At 38.5% G+C, this 22,890-nt stretch overlaps 1 protein-coding gene and 1 long non-coding RNA gene across 2 annotated transcripts in view; one reads left to right on the forward strand and one right to left on the reverse strand.

The window, feature by feature from the left end:
- Positions 1–7,350, forward strand: part of LOC133559043 (uncharacterized) — a 42,570-nt gene extending 35,220 nt beyond the window's left edge. The window contains exons 4-5 of the long non-coding RNA XR_009808078.1: positions 5,780–5,902; positions 7,120–7,350. This is a non-coding gene — a long non-coding RNA (uncharacterized LOC133559043). The remainder of the gene's footprint in view (positions 1–5,779; positions 5,903–7,119) is intronic.
- bmp5 (bone morphogenetic protein 5) overlaps positions 1–22,890 on the reverse strand; it is a 51,923-nt gene that overhangs the window by 19,061 nt on the left and 9,972 nt on the right. The window contains exon 2 of the mRNA XM_061910343.1: positions 9,906–10,098. Within this exon, the coding sequence (XP_061766327.1) occupies positions 9,906–10,098 (193 nt within the window). The remainder of the gene's footprint in view (positions 1–9,905; positions 10,099–22,890) is intronic.

Raw genomic sequence — 22,890 nt, forward strand, 5'->3', positions numbered from 1 at the left:
GAAAGCAAACGATCAAAACAGACGTATAGTTGCATGAGAGCAAACTAGAGTCCCAGAAAGAATAAACAGAAGAGGCTGGCTTATAAAGGGTGGTGATTACAAGAACAGGTGTGCGAGCACCGAGACTAGCAGGTGGAAATAATAAGTGACCATGGAAACGAACAAAACAGGAAGTAAACGGGTCAGAATGGAGAATGTAAACACGGATGGAAAAATAAAAAACATGTAAAGATCCGAGTAACGTATCGTAACAGTAATTGCACTTTGAGAAATGTTGTTCTTAAACTGTTTGACTATTTGCTCGTGCAGTTGTGGACAAAGGGGTGTACCTCGCCCCATCCTTTCTTGTAAAAGACTGAGCATTTTTTGGGGAAGCTGTTTTTATACCCAATCACGGCAACCACCTGTTCCCAATTAGCCTGCACACCTGTGGGATGTTCCAAATAAGTGTTGGATGAGTGTTCCTTAACTTTATCAGTATTTGTTGCCACCTTTCCCAACTTCTGTGTCACATGTTGCTGGCATCAAATTCTAAAGTTAATGATTATTTGCACACAAAAATATGTTTATCAGTTTGAATGTTGTCTTTGTAGCATATTCAACTGAATATGGGTTGAAAAGGATTTGCAAATCATTGTATTCTGTTTATATTTACATCTAACACAATTTCCAAACTCAAATGGAAATGGGGTTTATACAGTAGTGAATATACAGTGGGGCGAAAAAGTATTTAGTCAGCCACCGATTGTGCAAGTTCTCCCACTTAAAATGATGACAGAGGTCTGTAATTTTCATCATAGGTACACTTCAACTGTGAGAGATAGAATGGGGGGAAAACATCCAGGAATTCGCATTGTAGGAATTTTAAATAATTTATTTGTAAATTATGGTGGAAAATAAGTATTTGGTCAACCATTCAAATCTCTCACTGATGGAAGGAGGTTTCGGCTCAAAATCTCACGATACATGGCCCCATTCGTCCTGTCCCCTCAGCAGAAAAACAGCCCCAAAGCATGATGTTTTGAGTTGAGTTTATACCAAAATGGATACATGGATGATACATCAAAGGATTGGGAGAATGTCATGTGGTCAGATGAAACCAAAATAGAACTTTTTGGTATAAACTCAACTCGTCGTGTTTGGAGGAAGAAGAATACTGAGTTGCATCCCAAGAACACCACACCTACTGTGAAGCATGGGGATGGAAAAATCATGCTTTGGGGCTGTTTTTCTGCTAAGGGGACAGGACAATTGATCCGTGTTAAGGAAAGAATGAATGGGGACATGTTTTGTGAGATTTTAAGCCAAAACCTCCTTCCATCAGTGAGAACTTTGAATGTTTGACCAAATACTTATTTTCCACCCTAATTTACAAATAAATTCTTTAAAATTCCTACAATGTGAATTCCTGGATTTTTTTTCACGCTCTGTCTCTCACAGTTGAAGTGTACCTATGATGAAAATTACAGACCTCTGTCATCATTTTAAGTGGGAGAACTTGCACAATCGGTGGCTGACTAAATACTTTTTTGCCCCACTGTAGTTACTGTTTGTAGTGTGCTGCTACTAATATTTCCATGAAAAATTAAGGATGCAAATGTCTATATCTGCTGTGCATGGATGGACTTTAGCCGCTAGCTAGCTAGTTAGCCATGTCTTAAAGCACGTTTTCCTGAGGGCATTATAGTGTTATATCTTCACCTTTATTGTATCTTTAGTTTTAAGCCAAAACCTGTCCATTCTCCCTTTTCTGTCTACACACCTTGTCTGCTTGCAAGTACCCAGTAACTATGCGCTGCCAAACATGCTCCTATGCTTGTAAATCCAGCAACGTCTTGACGTGACTACTTAAATAGGTTTGCCAAACGTCCCTTGAGATACGGAATCGTCTCGTATTTAGAAATGTAAGTAGACGTTCCGTATTGAACTGTCAAAGGACCACTTTGTCCAGTGTTTTTATTATGTAAGTGACCAACAGAGCCGATTATTTTCATGTTCTCAGGTTGGTGCGGCGTGTAAAAGAAAAAGGTGAATCGTGACACCACACGTTTTGACTCTGACAGTTTCGCTGCAGTCGCCAACACGCATCGAGCAGGCATCTTGTCTGTGCAGCAGACAATTAAAATAAGCGTATGAAAGTTAAAATTGAAGTGTTCTGCTGTCTATGGTTGCAACAAGAGCAGTTTTTATGAGAGTGTTTGTTTTGTCACTAAGTGCAATTAGTCCGAGGTCAAGCACACGTCGTCATTCAATTTGGATTTTACACGTACAGTTTGCACCCTTCTGTAGGAGAAGAGCGGTATGTGGCTTAAACTATAAGTAGCGTGTCATTATTCCACATTAATGAGCTATGAATGTGTGTGATGCTTTTATACAATGATAAATTACACAATATGTCATAAAGACAATAACCTCACTGAGAGGATATCTCCATCATAAATAAAGCGCTATTGAAATGTTGCCAGTCATATGAACAAACTACAAATATCTCACCCCTCTTTTTCTCACAGTAGTTTTCAAAGTTGGAAAACTGCTCCATCATAAAGATTTTGTATTCTGTTAAGTCAAGCAGGAAATACTTACACTTAACTCACTGTATATTTCACTGATTGTTCCATATCCAATATACTGTATTAAAGGTGTGGGGGTAATGCCTCTAAACATAATTAAATCCAATCTTCCTTTTGCAGAAAAGAGCCATGAGAATCATTACTGGAACCCACAAACACAATATTTCAACCATTAAATGTATTAAAATTGCATGAACCGGTAGAGTATAATATCCTAAAATAACGTACAAAACACATGCAACAATTCTTTCAAACAATATTCAAAACAGATTTGTAAGAATAAAAAGTAATCATAATCTGAAATGAACCGAGATCTTTCATCAATCTAGATTTAGAACAGTCTTAAGGAAATAAGTATTTCAATCAGAGGTGTTCGTTTATGGGACAAACTTGACAGTGAAAAAATAATGTAAATCTATTTCTGTATTAAGAAAAATGTAAAAAAAAAACCATATGACTGAGTAAAATGTTTTCTTCATTATTGAGAAAGGCTCCAGCACCCCACGTGACCTCGAAAGGGGGCAAGTGGTAGAAAATGGATGGATGGATGGTTTAATTTTTGTAAAACGAAAATATGAAATATAGTCGCCAACATTGAAAGTTAATTGTTGCATTTGTAAAAAAAAAAATAGGGAGCAGTTTTTAACTTATTTCTGCTCCTTGTCATTCATAATTTACTTTAATATTATGTTGATTTTTTTTTTGTTTTTATTGAATGAAGTAATAGATAGTACAGATAGATAGTACTTTATTGATTCCTTCAGGAGAGTTCCTTCAGGAAAATTAAGAATAAATGAACTGAAGACAAGAAACACAAAATGGGCATGAATTCTTACTGTACTTACTGTCACCAAGTTTTGAGCAAATCATGGACTTGCAGTTAAGTAAAACATTTTAAAAACGTTCCCGTGTGACATTCTGGATACAAAATTGTATTTGTACCCAAATAATAAGGTATTCTCTTGAGAACATTGTATTCATGCAAGCAAAAAATAACCTGTAATTAATCATGATTGAGCACGGATCGAGTGTGATTAATCAGATTTTATAAATCAATCACCTGACAGCCCTAATATACACACATATTCACATTTAAACCCAAACACATATATACATACATGTGTATATATATATATATACATACATACATATATATATATATATATATCTTAATTAGATTATCCAGAGAATTGTGCTCGATACCGTGGTAGAGCGCAGTTTATGTAAGTGTGGGAAAAATCACAAGACTGCTTCAGCTCTACAGAACTGTTTCACGAGGGGTTCCCTCAATCATCAGGAGATTTGACGATTGAGGGAAACCCTCATGAAACAGTTCTGTTGAGATGAAGTACTCTTGTGATTTTTTCCCACACACACACATACATATATATATATATATATATATATATATATATATATATACACACACACACACACATACATATATCATATACCATATACATATACACGTATATACATGTGTGTGTGTATATATATATATATATATATATATATATATATATATATATATATATATATATATATATATATATATATATATATATATATATCTTGATTGGGTTATCCTCTCAAATATTGTTCACAAATCTGTCTAAATCTCTGTTAGTGAGCACTTCTTCTTCGCCAAGATAATTCATCCCACCTCACAGGTGTGGCATATTAAGATGCTGAATAAACAGCATGATGATTGATTGCACAGGTGTGCCTTAGTAAAATAAAAGGCCACTCTAAAATTTGTAGTTGGGGGGCCTGGGGCTTTATTTTTGCTCCTGCATAAACGGATAGACCAATATATTGTACATGCAAACAAACATACGTACATACATACAGGTACATACACACGCACATAAACACATTCATACATACACACGGTACATACATCCACGTGCAAATTCGCTGTATAAACAAACATACATACATACTGTACATTCACATGTACATATACATACATACATACACTCATGCATATAATCACGTATCATAAAACATATTAACGTTGTCTCTGCGATGTAAACAAATCTTTAGGGAGTTAATAATCTAGGTTGGGTGCCAGTGATTGAACAAGGAAGCTTACTGGGCTGAGCTAAGCGCAGCACAAAGGGTCACAATTAGAGGTAAGAAAATGATTGATTCTCTAATGCATCACGATTAAAACGTTAAAATGTTGATAACACCTTCTGAACCATATGCGATATGAAATTCGTAATTTTATCCTTCCAAAAAATGATTTTTTTCTAGTCTGCACAAACCCAGTCGGGGAGCAAAAGTCGTTTATTACAGGCTTCCTTTAAATGGATATTAACTTAGAAATACAATGAAGGTTTGCTAAACTAATGTTATCTTTTTTAGCCATACATCATACACAGGGAGGTACAGTAGTCACTGCAACTCAGTTATTATAGCTGCTTTAATTATAATGACGACAGTAAAGCCTTTATCGAATTTCCGTGACATAATTATAAATCACATATTTTTATAGCGACACTTCTATACACTGTACCTCTATTATTCACTATTTACCTTGTTTTTTCAATTTTTGCATCCTCCCATATCTTCGGACAATTTAGCACAGGCCTGGGCAATTATTTTGACTCGGGGGCCACATTTAGAGAAAAAAATGTGTCTGGGGGCTTGTATATCTATTTTTAGGGAAATTAATACAAGACTTCACATTAATGTCTGATTGAATGTTAACGTTATGACAGACCCTCTTAAAAAGGGTAATGGAATTTAAAATTGTTCTATGAACGATAAAACACTGAATATTGACAAAATATGAATGACACACCCCCTTCCGATTAACATGTTTTACAACAGGGGCCTCAAGCTCAATTTATCCGGGGGCCACTGGATGCAGAGTCTGGGTGAGGCTGGGCCGCAAGTAAAGATTCCCTAAAAAAAAATGTTGCATACTCCTCAGCATGTCTAGTTATATAATGATGTTTCAAATTGTATTCCGCAACTTTTTCTGTGCAAATAAGACACATCGGGGTGCCCCTGTGCTCAACAAAGGAATATTGCATACCCCACTTTTCCTGGATATGTCTTTGCTCATCACTAACCTTTCTCTTCACTGCAAGCTTTGAAAAAGACATGTTTGGGGTTGTGGAATATATTTGTATTTCTCCGACGCACGGAGAATAATGTTATAACCACAATGTGTGTCTTTCCGCTTTTCCTCCCTACAGCAACACGGCGGTCGGCGGATAATAGCCGGGAAAGTACTGGGATAGCTGTGAAGTTTGTGCGGCATAACAATGCCGGCCGGATTTGTTCCTCCAGAGATGCGTCGGGCAAGAACACAGCTTGAGGTAAAGAATAAATATTTATTTAACTCAAAACAGGCTAAGAACAAAAACACTGGTGCTAACAGAAAGGCAAACAAATGGCGCTAGCATGGAACTTAGGAATATGAATAGAAAAACTAAACCTGGCACGAAAGCATAAAAAGGGGGAAAAAAAAAATTAGCATGAAAGCTAGCAAAAAACAAAACCGCAGCGCGAGAGCTAGCGAGTATGAACAATGAAAGCAAGTCTTCAACCGTTGCATGAGAGCTAAATAGAGTCTGACAATGAGTGAACAGAAAAGGCTGGCTTATATAGGATGATGATTAGTAAAACCAAGAGTAGCAGGTGGAACTTATATGTAACCATGGTGACAGACTGAACAGGAACTAATGAGTCAAACGACGGAGAGTGATACAAAAAGGAACAATAGCAAGCGCAAAAAAGTGATGGCCCCGGAAGTGTTATCCGGCGTCACATAGAAATATATGTAGTGTTCATTGTGTGATGCAATGCAAATTAAACAATTAAAAAAAACATGAATTGGTCCAGGTTATCGGGGTCTGTTATCACTGACGGATAGGTGTCGCGGTGTGACTGCAGCCAGGCACGTAAGAAATCCCTCGTCTCCATGTCAACGTCTCTGTCGCTTTCACTTATTTGCCACTTTTCCACTAAGGCAGGGGAAGCCAACCCAGAACGTTGAAAGAGCCATTTTGGACCCAAATAACACAACGCTGTCAAGCTCCATTCATATAAAACTTGCAGGTCGCACTAACATTAAACTTTCATATTAAGGTGGGGGCCGCAAAATAACGTCTCGCGGGCCGCAATTGGTGTCTGAGACCCCTGTTTTACAATCAAATGAAACGCCACAAAAATTCAACAAGCAGTGAAATATGAACAAAGGGTACAAAATACACCCACCTACAATCTGATACATCTGACATATCATTTTGTTGTGAAAAGCTCCTTCCGCGTCTGTGGAAACGCTTTCCACCCACACTGCTTGGTGCCTCGTCTGAGCTGCTGTGACATAGATTACCATAGTAACTGTGGAGAGACGGAGCCAACGAGCCGACAGCAGGCTCGGACAAACGGTGGTCCTGCCCAAGATGGTGGCCAGGAGGCGGAGCATGCAGCGGAGTAGAGAGGCGAAGCACGCCTGGAGTGACTCTGCAGCCATCAGAGTCAGGTGCGTAGTTCACACACCTGCTCTCAGTCCCTACATCCTCTTCTGCAGCATAAAAGGGGAGGAGGAGGAACAATCGGGGCAGAAATAGGAGAGGAACCACCCGAGAAGGAAGACCACGAACGCGACGAGAGAGACCCAGAGAGAGATGAGCCCCCGCGGACGACGCAGCCACCGGCCACCGAAAGGTGCGCCGCGACTAGCAGGAAGAAACGGCGCGCTAGAAATTGGTGCGACCGACTAGCAAAAAACTATGTTTATTGTAACAATAAACCAGAGTCAAACCTGCTACGATGCGTCCTGTATCGATTGTCACTGCAACCCACACGATGACGGCTGGAAACCTGTCAAAGTGACTAATTAGATTACCATAGTAACTGGTATATAATCCATAAGCGCAGATCCCAACCATTGAAATGCTTTGTATAGTTCAAGACTTACGGTCATTAGAAAACATCACTGCACATCATAATGGCAGCTACAGTTTCCATCTTAAAGATCTAAAAAAAAAATTGGGGGAACGTCTGGCGGGCCAGATTGAAAAGCTTAACGGGCCGCATGTGGCCCCCGGGCCTTAATTTGCCCAAGTCTGATTTAGCACATAGGATGTGGCAACCGCCCAGCCCCGCCCCCAATGGCACTAAATGGTCCACGTAGCCATAAAGGTTGGGAACCCTCAGTTTACAGGACTTTAGTTTCAGCAACAGTACCTGAAACAGCTTATACCCTGTGAAAACAAATAAGCCAACATAAACCTTTCCCCTTTAAGACGGTGCAGTTTATTGACTCTGGGTTATTCAAAGCCCTTGAGGATCATATCTCGCCCTTCGATCACCCACACATATTTCTTGCAGAAAAGCCCACTTTTGAGCAGGCCCATGTGCATTCAGCTATGTCACAGTTGAAGCTTCCGGAATCTTGTGGAGTCAGGCTAGTAAAGTGTATATAACATTGACCACAGGAGCACTAAAGAAGCCCCCGCGCCGTTTAATATATAGGCCCCTTGTGGTTTTGTCTGGGACTCGGCCAACCAGGCAAGAAACACAAGACGAGTGATAACTGATGGACCCTCCAGGCTTCATAAGTGGCCAACTCGCTAATGGGCTTCTCTTTATCGAGAACTATATTTGTAATGGCCGACATGGTGTGAATGAAGGAGAACAGAGATGGAGTGTTTAAGCACTTGGAAGACAAAAGCTGCTACTGTTGCCTTTTTAACTGATAAAAATTAAAGCATATAAACTCTTGAAATTCCAGCAATATTATAAACACAAAACCAGTGAAGTTGGCACGTTGTGTAATTCCTCAATAAAAACAGACTACAATTATTTGCAAATCGTTTTCAACATATATTCAATTGAATAGACTGCAAAGACAAGATATTTACTGTTTAATGTTTTGCAAATTATCATGAACTTAGAACTTAATGGCAGCAACACATTGCAAAAAAGTTGGCACAGGAGCATTTTTACCACTGTGTTACATGGCCTTTCCTTTTAACAACACTCAGTAAACGTTTGTGAACTGAGGAAACCACTTTTTGAAGCTTTTCAGGTGGAATTCTTTCCCATTTTTGCTTGATGTACAGCTTAAGTTGTTCAACTCTGTTGTCGTATTTTAGGCTTGATAATGCGCCACACATTTTCATTGAGAGACAGGTATGGACTACAGGCAGGCCAGGAAAGTACCTGCACTCTTTTACTATGAAGCCATGCTGTTACAACACGTGCCTTGGCATTGTCTTGCTGAAATAAGCAGGGGCGTCCATGATAACGTTACTTGGATGGCATCACATGTTGCTCCAAAACGTGTATGTACCTTTCCGCATTGACGGTACCTTCACAGATGTGTAAGTTACCCATGCCTTGGGAACTAGGACACTTCCATACCATCACAGATGCTGGCTTTTGAATTTTCAGCCTAAAACAAATCGGATGGTCCTTTTCCTCTTTGTTCCAGAAGACACGACGTCCACAATTTCCCCCAAAAATTTGAAATGTGGACTCGTCGGACCACGGAACACTTTAACACGTTACATTAGTCCATCTTAGATGAGCTCGGGCCCAGTGATACCGCCAACGTTTCTGGGTGTTGTTGATAAATGGCTTTCGCTTTGCATGGTAGAGTTTTAACTTGCACTTATTGATGTAGTGACAAACTGTAGTTACTGATAGTGGTTTTCTGAAGTGTCCCTGAGCCCATGGGGTGATATCCTTTACACAGTGATGTCGGTTTTTAATGCAGTACCGCCTGAGGGATCGAAAGTCACGGGTATTCAATGTTAAGTGCAATGATTTCTCCAGATTCTCTGAATCTTTTGATGATATTGCAGACCTTAAAAGAGAAAATCCCTAAATTTCCTTGCAATAGCTTGTTGAGAACTGTTGTTCTTAAAATGTTCCACAATTTGCTCACGCATTTGTTCAAAGTGGTGACCCTCGCCCCATCCTCGTTTGTGAATGACTGAGCATTTTATGGAAGCTTTTTTTATACCCAATCATGGCACCCACCTGTTCCCAATTAGCCTGATCACCTGTGGGATGTTCCAAATAAGTGTTTGATGAGCATTCCTCAACTTTCTCAGTCTTTTTGCCACTTGTGCCAGCTTTTTTAAAAACAAGATGCAGGCATCAAATTCCAAATGAGCTAATATTTGCCAAAAAAATCAAGTTTTTCAGTTTGAACATTAAGTACCTAGTCTTTGCAGTCTATCCAATTGAATATTGGTTGAAAAGGATTTGCATATCATTGTATTTTGTTTTTATTTACGATTTACATGTGACAATTTTACTGGTTTGGGGGTTTGTAGGATGACGTTGTTTGGTGATGGTACTTACTTGTTGAGGAACTCCTTGATGACCTGATGAATAGTCACCTTCAGTGTGATGTTGTCAAAGCGGGCATGGCTGCGGTCCTTATAGATTCGAAACTCCGCTGCAGTCACTGCCTCCCCGTCAGGAATCTGGGTCAGATCAAAACGGAATTCCTTGTAGTGTCTTCGTTGGTGAGAAAAATCTTTATCTTTCTCCACTGGGGAAGAAAACATTCCAGTGTGAATTTCATCACAAAAAAGATTTGAACAAATTATGACTTCACACGTCTCTGACATATTGTAAGAAAGCACCAGGGACAAAAAAAAAAAAAAAGTGGAGTAACTTATCAAATCTTTTACATTCCTGGTCCAATCCAAACATTTTGACTCCCAACAAAAGCACTTTCCACTTCATTAAATCAGTCAAGTGAATACAGGTAGCGGTTTGCAGACAGGCCTTCGACTGTGTGCCTAACTGCTTTCTCTGGCCATGATGAATGGGCTGTCAGGAAGGGAAAACAAGCTGATTTCAATTAAGGACACACTCCTCTGCTCGTCATGACAGAGAAGAGCGCAGACAGGATTGCTCAATGTCTGCTCTGACCTCATCGCTGACCCGCTCTGATCATACCGTAACACGGTAATACTGCAAAAAATGTCTTGAAAGCCTACTGAAATTAGATTTTCTTATTTAAACGGGGATAGCAGGTCCATTCTATGTGTCATACTTGATCATTTCGTGGTATTGCCATATTTTTGCTGAAAGGTCGCAACTTTTGGTCGGTAATAAACCGGAAGTAGCAGACGATGTGCACGTGACGTCACATCGTGGGCTCCTCACATCCTCACATTGTTTATAATCATAGCCTCCAGCAGCAAGGAGCTATTCGGACCAAGAACGCGACAATTTCCCCATTAATTTAAGCGAGGATGAAAGATTTGTGGATGAGGAAAGTTAGAGTGAAGCACTAAAAAAAAAAAAAGGCGACGGCTCCAGGCACGGCAGTGGGAGCGATTCAGATGTTATTAGACACATTTACCAGGATAATTCTGGAAAATCCCTTATTTGCCTATTGTGTTAATAGTGTTTTAGTGAGATTATAAAGTCATACCTGAAAGTCGGAGGGCTGCGGTGTCTCTGAGAGAAGCCCTGGAGGAGCCAAGGAAGTCGCATAATCCACTCAAGTCTCCGGTAGGAGCCGACTTAATATCACAATGTTCCCATCCAAAAACTTGCTGGTTGACATAGAGAAACATGTTCGCTTGACCGCTCTGTGTTAAAGCTTCACAACAAACAAAGAAACACCGGCTATGTTTCGGTTGCTAAAGGCAGCTGCAATCCACCGCTTTCCACCAACAGCATTATTCTTTATAGTCTCCATTATTAATTGAACTAATTGCAAAAGATTCAGCAACACAGATGTCCAAAATACTGTGTAGTTATGCAATGAAAAGAGACGACTTTTAGCCCTGTGTGGTGCTGGGCTGAAATGTCCGCTCAAGGCAATAACGTCACAAGCACGCATCAACATAAGCGTCCATGAGTTTTCAACAGGATACCTCGCAGGAACTTTAAAATTGCAATTTAGTAAACTAAAAAGGCCGTATTGGCATGTGTTGCAATGTTAATATTTCATCATTGATATATAAACTATCAGACTGCGTGGTCGGTAGTAGTGGGTTTCAGTAGGCCTTTAACTAACTGCCACTCTGGTCCAAATGTAAAAAAAAATGAGTATTCTGAGTTTTTACACCTGAAAGTAACCTTAGAAGGGTTGCAATCACATGACCTAGAGCAGTGGTGTCAAACTCAAATACAGAGTGGGCCAAAATTTAAAACTGAACGAAGCCGCGGGCCGAGGTTGAACAAATTAATCCTTTAATAGGGACCCAAACAAGTTTTGCATTGAATATTGACCAAGCAAGACTTATATAACTTTATAGTGACATGCGAAATACAGTTTCAAATAATAATAATTAAAAAATATCAATGGCATATCAAATAAAATAAAAACACTATATATAAAAACACGCATTTAATGCCTATTTTCGGCGGCGGGTTTGAGTTGGGGCGGGGTTTGGTGGTAGCGGGGGTCTATATCGTAGCGTCCCGGAAGAGTTAGTGATGCAAAGGGGTTCTGGGTATTTGTCCCGTTGTGTCTATGTTGTGTTACGGTGCGGATGTTCTCCCGAAATGTGTTTGTCATTCTTGTTTGCTGTGGGTTCACAGTGTGGCGCATATTTGTAACAGTGTTAACCTTGTTTATACGGCCACCCTCAGTGTGACCTGTATGGCTGTTGACCAAGTATGCCTTGCATACACTTGTGTGTGTGTGTATGAGCCGCATATATTATGTATATTACGGCCCGCCCCCAATATTATTGTCCGGGTGGAAATCGGGAGAAATTCGAGAGGGTCACTGAACTTCAGGAGTCTCCCGGGAAAATTGGGAGGGTTGACGAGCATGAGTATTAGCGGTGAAGGTGGTGTTACAGCGGCGGGCCAGCTCTAATGGTAATTTGATATTGCCTCAAGGGCCAAATGAAATTATACGGCGGGCCAAATTTGGTCCGCGGGCCAGAGTTTGACACCCATGACCTAGGGGCACATCCGAACACTACCGGGTTTCAAGCGAGGGTCTAAGCACCATTTGGTTACTGTTTATTTACTTGGATTAGTGCAGATTTAAGCTTATTTTGAAAGTTTTAGAGGCAAATATAAACGTGATCACAAAAATATATTTAAAATGGGATGGAGTTAGGGCTGGGCGATGTATCGATATGCTCGATATATTACAGGTTTGTCTCTGTGCGGTATAGAAAATGACTATGGTGATATTCGAGTATATGTGTCACGCAGTTGCTTTCAGCTGCTGGCATTACACTACAGCAGGGGTGTCCAAAGTGCGGCCCGGGGGCCATTTGCGGCTCGCAGCTAATCGTTTACCGGCACGCCACACATTCGGCAAAAATTACAAAATTGAAGGTATTGCAAAAATTTTAAAATAACATTTAAAAAAAGGGAAATGAGGTGAAATCTAATGAGAAAAAGTGGCAATGTTTTTACACAAAGCTGCCATGCAGGCAGTTTTTTTTTCCTTTTGTCTTTATTTTATTTATTTTCCATTGCTCCAAAAAAAAAAAAGGATCAAAGCATCTATCCATCCATCCATTTTCTACCGCTTATTCCCTTTTGGGGTCGCGGGGGGCGCTGGCATTTTTTATATGTAGAAGAAAAGTTTTGTCATTTTGTTTAATCTGAGCAACAACTTGAGGCAGTTTAATGTTGATTAACGTGGGCAGAATCACTATAGTGTTCCCAATGTTAAAAAGAGAAAGCCATTGTTTACAAATTTGGTAAATAAATAACCCAAAAATGTATATTTTGTTGTTTTCTTACTGTACCGAAAATGAACCGAACTTCTCTAAACCGAGGAATGTACCGAACCGAAATGTTTGTGTACCGTTACACCCCTAGTTGAGCATACAAGAGATTTATTCATCTAGTTTATTATTACTATTAAAGATATTTTATTGATGCTAACAAATACCACCGAAGACGCTATAAACTGGTCAGACGCGTCGAGTAAAGCACTTCGCTTTCTAGAACAACAACAGCTATGAATGAATGGTTTATTTTGAGCCATGCAAACAAAACAAGAGAATGACATAAAATACAAAAGAAATATATAAATACATTATTTTTACACCTACATTGAAAACATTACATGTGACTAATCTTTTGTAGATGTCAAGATTGGCTCAAAAGGGAGTGGGAAGAAGTAAACTTATTAGGTCCCACCCCTATACATATACAATATATATTTACAATACATAATACAATAATATACATAATATAATTCGGTTCAGTGGTTGCTGCGTAGATGCTATATATTATCTATATATAATACATTTAAATTCACACACACTTACATATATACATATATACACACACATACATACATATATATATATATATGCATATATACATACATATATATATACATATACACACACACACATACATACATACACATACACACATAATCACATACATACACAAATGCCTATACCCAAAATACACATATGTCCATGACACACACACACACACACACCTATATAAATACTATATATATATAATAGTATATATGATATACACTTTTGTCTAAACATTATTAACAGTTTATGGTGCCTATCGGAACAAGCTTTCATTTTGACTGTGATATTAGTGGTTAATAGTGGATCTGTGGCTGTGGAGCTACTGCCCCTGATCAACAGGACCTGAGGACCACTCTTGCTATGTGTCTTATGCTGTGCATTAAAAGAGACGAGGGGAGCCCCCTGCCAGAGGAGTTATCCACGAACATAAGATCACCCACTCGCCTGCTAAAGCTTTTAGTTTCTGTTATGAAAATTGAAGATGAAAATACGTTGGTTTGGACCAACAATCACAATATTTATTACTAGGCCTAACATGACCTTAATTTATTTGCACAACCAAGTCTTCAAATGTATATTTAAGCATAGCAGTCACAAAAGAATTAACAGAAACTAATGTGATCTCTTGTCCTTGTTTTACGTTCAGTTATGCTATCAAACACTACTAATATAGTAGAGAATAAACTCTATTGCATCACAGAAAGTTTCTCAAACAAAACAAATGTTCAAACAAACATTTTACAAAGTGATCGCTGCAGACACAAGCGACCCGATTGTATTTCACAAGATGATATATTGTCGTGGTCAAAAGTTTACATACATTTGTAAAGAACATAATATCATGGCTGGCTTCAGTTTCAATCATTTCTACAACTCTTTTTTGTGATAGAGTGATTGGAACACACTTGTTGGTCACAAAAAGCATTCATGAAGTTTGGTTCTTTTATGAATTTATTATGGGTCTACTGAAAATGTGACCAAATCAGCTGGGTCAAAAGTATACATACAGCAATGTTAATATTTGGTTACATGTCCCTTGGCAAGTTTCACTGCAATAAGGTGCTTTTGGTAGCCATCCACAAGCTTCTGGTTGAATTTCTGACCACTACTCTTGACAAAATTGGTGCAGTTCAGCTAAATGTGTTGGTTTTCTGACATGGACTTGTTTCTTCAGCATCGTACACACATTTAAGTCAGGACTTTGGGAAGGCCATTTTAAAACCTTCATTCTAGCCTGGTTTAGCCATTCCTTTACCACCTTTGATGTGTGTTTGGGGTCATTGTCCTTTTGGAACACCCAACTGCGCCCAAGACCCAACCTACGGGCTGATGATTTTTGGTAGTCCTGAAGAATTTGGAGGTAATCCTCTTTTTTCATTGTCCCATTTACTCCCTGTAAAGCACCAGTTCCATTGGCAGCAAAACAGACCCAGACCATAATACTACCACCACCACCATGCTTGACGGTAGGTGTGGTGTTCGTAGGATTAAAGGACTCACCCTTTATACTCCAAAGATATGGCTGGGTATTGTGGCCAAAAAGCTACATTTTTTGTTTCATCTGACATCACATGGACAAAGATAAGACCTTCTGGAGGAAAGTTCTATTACTATTCATTTCATCTTCTGCTATATTAAAAAAATAACTACAATGAGAGCATTTTCAAACTATGCCAGACTATTTTCCACTTATTTGACTGATGAACATTTTCACATAATTTATTAAGAAAGTAAAAATACAGACAAATAAAGATAGAATACAATTAATCGTAACATGTAAGTATAAAAAAACACATCATGAGATTGTACATTTTTAGAACGTGCTTAGTCTATTTTGACTTAAAGAAAACAATCTAAAGTTGTCTTTATTTTTAAGTTATCATGCCATGATTTACCAGTCCGGCCGACTTGAGAATAGATTTTTTTCCTCCATGTGGCTCCTGAGCTAAAATGAGTTTGACACCTCTGCTCTACAATGTTGTGTGCACATTCTGATGTTCCTCTGCCATTTCTATACATTTTTTCTAGGCCCTTTCACCCTACTCTTTAAAAGCTAGCCCAGCTTCAGAGGGCTGTCATAGAGGTTGTGTAAAAATTGCATCCTGTGGCATCATGCAATGTTTTTTTGCAGCTTAATTTACACGATGATCAAGCAGCTTGAGTGTAGCATTAAAACAAGTGAGAGTGAGTGTAGAGTTAGAGCAGTAAATGCCCTATTGCTGTTCTGCTCTTGGGTGTTGCAGTCGCTCAAATAGAGAGATAGAAAGCGATTTAATAGAGTGCCAAAAGAAGTGCTTCATAAAGGTGATAAAGTCAGGGGAAAAAAACATAAGTGTCTCAAAGAAAACAGATATCACTTTCATCATCTTCGGGAATACAATCATACCATGCTTGTGTCTGCAGCGATCACTTTGTAAAATGTTTGTTTGAACATTTGAGAGATCGAATTGGTTTGGGTTCTTTTCTGGTTGCTGTGCCTAAATATAAATAGGAAGACTTGGTTGTGCAAATAAACTAACGCCATGTTAAGTCCTAATAATAAATATTGTAATTGTTGGTCCAATCCACCATATCTCCATTGTCCATTTTCATAACAGAAACTAAAAGCTTAGTTGTTGTTGTTGTTGTTGTTGTGCAGGATGGCCAAATTATAGCGTCTTTGGTGATATTTGTTAGTATCAATGGAATATCCTTAACAATAGAAATAAATTAGATGACTAAATCTTTGGTGGGCTGAACAGCTTATACCGAATCTCGGTAGCAAGCATTGCTGAACAACAGGGACTTATACAGCCAAATAATGAGAAAAAATATGGACATCACATCATAAAAACCACTGCAAACATGAATTCTAGATGAGACTAATATTTGTAGCAAAACTTAACTGCAGACAAACTTATCTTTTTAACGGCACTCTTTATGTCAATCAAACATGTTACCTAGCTATGCACGAATAAGTTCAACTTTGTCTTTCACCAGTTAATGATTCATTTGTGGACCCCTCAGATGTAAAGACATGATGTTCCTCCAATCTTTTTTTTTATTAAATCCTTGCAGTTGTCAAGACAGTTTGGTCGTGGCGAACAGTGACATCTACTTTGGATATGATGATGAGTTTAAATCTTTAGAAAATTAATTTCTTGATCCACTCCATCCCATATTAAGTGTTTTTTTCATGATTGCTAATATATTTGCCTCTAAACCTTTTAATATACGCAAAATCTGCACCGATGCAGGTAAATAAACAGTAGCCGAATGGGACTAGATCAGGGGTGCCCACACTTTTTCTGCAGGCGAGCTACTTTTCAATTGACCAACTCGAGGGGATCTACCTCATTTATATATATCATTTATATTTATTTATTTATGAAAGATACATTTTTGTAAACAAGTTAAATGTGTTTAATGCTAATACAAGCATGTGTAACACATAGATGTCTTTCTTTCACAAAGACAAGAATATAAGTTGGTGTATTACCTGATTCTGATGACTTGCATTGATTGGAATCAGACAGTAATGATGATAACACCCACATTTTCAAATGGAGGAGAAAAAAAGTTGTCCTTTCTGTACAATACCACATGAAAGTGGTTGGTTTTTGGCATCTAATTCATCCAGCTTCCATACACTTTACAAGAAAAACATTGTCGGCAAATTCCGTAGCTTGCTTGATTGACATTCACGGCACTCGAGGGTCTTGTGAGATGACACTGGCAGCTGACAGTTCATTATTATGAAAAAATGACAGAGATGAAGGTGAGAAACACTTTTTATTTCAACAGACTTTCGTGTCGTCCCTTCCATCAAAACTCTAAAGGCCGACTGCACATTTCCTATCTTCACAATAAAAGCCCTGCTTCATGCTGCCTGCGCTAACAAAATAAGAGTCTCGGAAAGCTGGTGTGCACAAGTGATGTGCACGCCAGCTTTCTGAGGGATCGCTTGTGCACGCCAGTTTTCCGAGACTCTGTATTTAGTTAGCGCAGGCAGCATGAAGCAGGGCTTTTATTGTGAAGATAGGAAATGTGCAGTCGGCCTTTAGAGTTTTGACGGAAGGTACGGCGCAAGAGTCTGTTGAAATAAAAAGTGTTTCTCGCCTTCCTCTCGGTCATTTTTAATAATAATGATCTTGCAGCAGGCAGCGTCATCTCACAAGACCCTCCGGTACCGTGAATGTCATTTAAGTGACGTCTTGGTGAAGATTGATGATCACTAATTTTTAGGTCTATTTTTTTTAAAAGCCTGGCTGGAGATCGACTGACACACCCCCGGCGGTCGACTGGTAGCTCGCGATCGACGTAATGGGCACCCCTGGACTAGATAGACCATCGTCTGAAAGCCGCCTCAAGGTCACGTGATTGCAACCCAGAAATAGAACTTAGCTCATTGACATAGGAAAAGAATCAGGCTGCTCTGTACAATAGAAACAAAAAAATGAAGTCAATATCAGTTTCATACACAAATTAATTTTGTCAAGCAAGTGACAGTCTCAGCACAGGTCTTTGAGCAAAGGATGTAATATTAAACAGTAATGATAATAACCGTGGTTTAACTCCCATTATTGCAACTACACTTTGATAAACTCACAAACTGATGAATGAAAACAAGAAACTTTAACATCTTTACCCATTAAGAAACAACATACCGCATTCTAAAATTATATAAAAAAAACACATTGCTATCTGAGCAACTAAGATATTCAATTGTGCTATTCAAACATACAATAGATCAGAGCAATCAATCTATACTTGGAGGAATACAAGACCGAGGGGTCTTTGTGATGCGTTCTAAGAACGCCAAACAGAGTAGGACGCCACAACGCCCACTAGAAATAATAAATAATAATTTATATGTTTTATGTCATGTTTCATTTACAGAAATCTTAAAGTGTTATATGATGCGTTCTGAGACCGTTAAACAAAGTAGGACACCACAACCCCCGCTAGAAATAATAAATAACAATAAATTATACATGTTTTATGTCACGTTTCATTTCAATAAATCTTAAAGTGCTAAAGTACAAATCAATATCTAAAACAGGGGTCGGGAACCTTTTTGGCTGAGGGAGCCAAGAAGCCAAATATTTTAAAATGTATCTCCGTAAGAGCAGCAAGATATTTTTTTAACTCTGAACACAACTAAACGGGTGCATTTTTAAGTAAGACTAACATTTTTAGAGTATAATACGTCTCTTATTCTTTGTAATAACATTGTTATTCTGAAGCTAACTGTGGAGGGGGCGTGGCCTGCGGGCCTGGAGCGAAGCAGTGTGTTGCCAGGACCGGCCTCGAAATCAGCGACAGGTGCGTAGACGGTCCAGCTGGGCCTAGTCACCTAATCACCTGTCGCTATGTTATAAGCAGCAGCCAGGAGGAGAGACGGGGTTGGTGCAGGAGCCAGAGCTCGAGCCAGAACGAAAGTGAAAAAGACAATTGCTGGAAAGCAACTGAGAGACTTATTGAAAAATGAAACAATACTGTAACCCTGAAACAGGGTCTCATGTCGGTTCTTGGTGGTCTGAAGAACCCTCAGGAGGGCAAGCCCCACACTAACCAATAATAAATAAATAACTTCTTACCATCAACGCAGCTTCTTGAACAGGTGCGGTAGAAAACGGATGGATGGATTAAAAATGCACGAGGATGTTTTATATTTTGAACATCATTTTTAACACTGATTACAAGTGGAATTATTCATTATTTATCGTGTTAAGCAGAGTCAGCTCAAATTTACCCGAGAGCCAGATGCAGTCATCAAAAGAGCCACATCTGGCTCCCGTGCCATATGTTCCCTACCCCTGATCTAAAACAACAAATGCTTAGCCATTAAAAAAGATACATTACTAAGACTAAAACACTGATCATTCAAGCATAAAAAACACAAAACAGGCAAAATAGTGTTTTTTTTTTCCCAACAGTATGTCTATTTATTTTAGTTATTTAAACAAAATTGTTTTCGCATACTTTTTGAGCACATTCAACAATACTGCAATAATAATGATCATTTTGGTCACGATGACCATGGTATGACATTTTCAGATCATTACATCCATACTTTGATTTTAGTTTTAATTAGTCAGTGCCACAGAAGTAATTTGTGCAACTTGGATTTTCCACTGTAAAGGCTTACCCCCTGGAAAACATGTTTTCCTTAATAGAAGCCTGGTTTCAGCAGAGGCCACTGCATTAGGAAATACATTCAGTAATAAATAAACTATCTTTTTGAAGTTACACACACCAAAGAGGATTTTAATAGGGGTGTAACGGTACACAAACATTTTTGTTCTGTACGTACCTCGGTTTGGAGGTCACGGTTCGGTTCATTTTCGGTACAGTAAGAAAACAACAAAATATAATTTTTTGGGTTATTTACTTACCAAATTTGCAAAATCTTCCACCAAAAATATTTTTCGTAGTGGAATATTTGATGTGAAGTAATTGGAACCTTGGATAGGTCAATAATTCATAATAACATTGATTTAAATTCAATATTATGTTTTGAGTAATGACAGTTTGAAAGGAAAAAAAACAGCTTTGTTTTATTAGTCAACATTGCAAATTTTTCTAAATTACATTTAACCTTTTTAATCTCACTTTCTTTATGTTTTTTTTATTCTAATTGTATTTTTAGAAAATGCCGTGGGCCTTTAAAATATTAGCTGTGGGCCGCAAATGGCTTCCGGGGCACACTTTTGACACCCCTGCTTTAGATAATAAAAAATAAAATCTGATAAATCTATGGATAAAAAGCAGAGCCTGGCGATACATGCGCATTTATCATAACTCTCTCGCTCTCTCTGTCTCTGCCCCTTCCTCACCAATGTTGCTGCGCGCACAATTTGTTTGGTTTTTAACCCCTTCTTGACCCTGAACGTACATTGAAAATACAAACCCTGTTTCCACATGAGTTGGGAAATTGTGTAGACGTAAATATAAACTAAATACAAGGATTTGCAAATCATTGTATTCCGTTTATATTTACATCTAACACAATTTCCCATCTCATATGCAAACAGGGTTTGTACACGCAACCCTAACTCAAAATGCCGGACATTTGAGGTATTAAAGAAACTCCGCCCGGACAGCCCCGCAAAAGAGGACATGTCCGATGAAAAGAGGAGGTATGGTCAGTCTATCGTAGCCTCGTTATGCAGTGTTTACTTAACGTGCGCTACGCTACTCAATATGTCCGTGTGGAAACTTGTTCGGTACACTTCCGAACCCAACCGAAACCCCCGTACCGAAACGGTTCAATACAAATACACATACGGTTACACCCCTCGATTTTACACATTCTCCACCAGAGGTGGGAAGCAACGCGCTACATTTACTCCGTTACATTTATTTGAGTAACTTTTGGGATAAATTGTACTTCTACGAGTAGTTTTTATGCAACATACTTTTACTTTTACTTGAGTATATTTATAGAGAAGAAACGCTACTTTTACTCCGCTCCATTTATCTACATTCGGCTCGCTACTCGCTACTTTTTTTTTTTTATCGATCTGTTAATGTTTGTTTTGGTTAATGACAAAGCTTCAAAGTAGGATCTACACATGCCTGCGTTTCACCAATCACATGCAGTCACTGGTGACGTTGGACCAATCAAACAGAGCCAGGTGGTCACATGACCAGACTTAAAAAAGTTGAAAAACTAAGAAAAGTATCAATCAATCAATCAAAAGTGTAAAGGAAAAAAGACACTTTTTATTTCAACCGTACTTCCCGTCAAAAGCCTAAAGACAGATCGCACAGTTCCTGTCTTCAAAATAAAAGTGACTCTCCATCGCGCCTGCGCTAACAAGATAAGAGTCTCCGAAAGCCAGAGCAAACAAGCTAGCAAGCTACGGAGTTTGCCGCCAATGTATTTCTTGTAAAGTGTATAAAAACGAATATGGAAGCTGGACAAATAAGATGCCAAAAACCAACGACTTTCATGTGGTATTAGACAGAAAAGAAGAACTTTTTTTCTCCTCCATTTGAAAACGTGGACGTTATCAGCACTAAAATGCAAGTCATCAGAATCAGGTAATACACCAACTTATATTCTTGTCTTCATGAAAGATAGGAATCTGTGTGTTAAACATGCATGTATATTCATTAAAACACCTTTAACATATCAACAAAAATGGCTAAATAAATATAAATTATATACTGTTTATATAAATGTATGTATATATATATGTATATGATATGTGTGTGTATGTATATGATATGTGTGTGTATGTATATGATATGTGTGTGTATGTATATGTATATATAGAGGTAGCTCACCACGACTTGGTCATTTATTAAGTAATTGATTAATGTTGAAAAACTTATTGGGGTGTTACCATTTAGTGGTCAATTGTACGGAATATGTACTGTACTACAATCTACTAATACAAGTTTCAATCAATCAATCAATCAATGCCTACTGAGCCTGTGGTGCTGTTAATTTATTGTGGCTCGATGTGCCTTCATTTTTTTTATTTGAATGTACTATTATTTAAAATATATTATTGTTTTAGTTGCTTAAGAGATATTCCTGGCTCTGAATTTGATCATTGCTATTTTTTTATGTTTTTGTGCATTATTTGTTGCCGTAATCAGGTTACTTATCAGTTACTCAGTACTTGAGTAGTTTTTTCACAACATACTTTTACTCAAGTAAATATTTGGGTGACAACTCCTTACTTTTACTTCAGTAATAAATCTCTAAAGTAACAGTACTCTTACTTAAGTACAATTTCTGGCTACTCTACCCACCTCTGTTCTCCACAAACTTTCTACACAAACGTTAAAACGGAATGGAATTTGTCCTTGTTTTGAAGACGATGCCAAATCCCCTGCAAAAAGTGACCGCCAGGTCTCACGCCACCATTTGGAATGATCCAAAATAAAGACACGCGGTAGAGGTCAGGGGATTGTGCAGCGATATCACGCAGTGCGCTTTCCTGATATTTTATCGCAAAGCAACGCCTGCGGCTACTTAGCACACGCAGGTCAAGGGTCAGCTCTGACTCTTTCCCGCTGAGTGTGTTCCATTAAATGAGCCACAGGCAGTAATTTGAAGCAGAAGTGCCACCGGG

This window comes from Nerophis ophidion, linkage group LG09 (assembly GCF_033978795.1).
Source record: "Nerophis ophidion isolate RoL-2023_Sa linkage group LG09, RoL_Noph_v1.0, whole genome shotgun sequence".
In the NCBI taxonomy this organism is placed as follows: domain Eukaryota; kingdom Metazoa; phylum Chordata; class Actinopteri; order Syngnathiformes; family Syngnathidae; genus Nerophis; species Nerophis ophidion.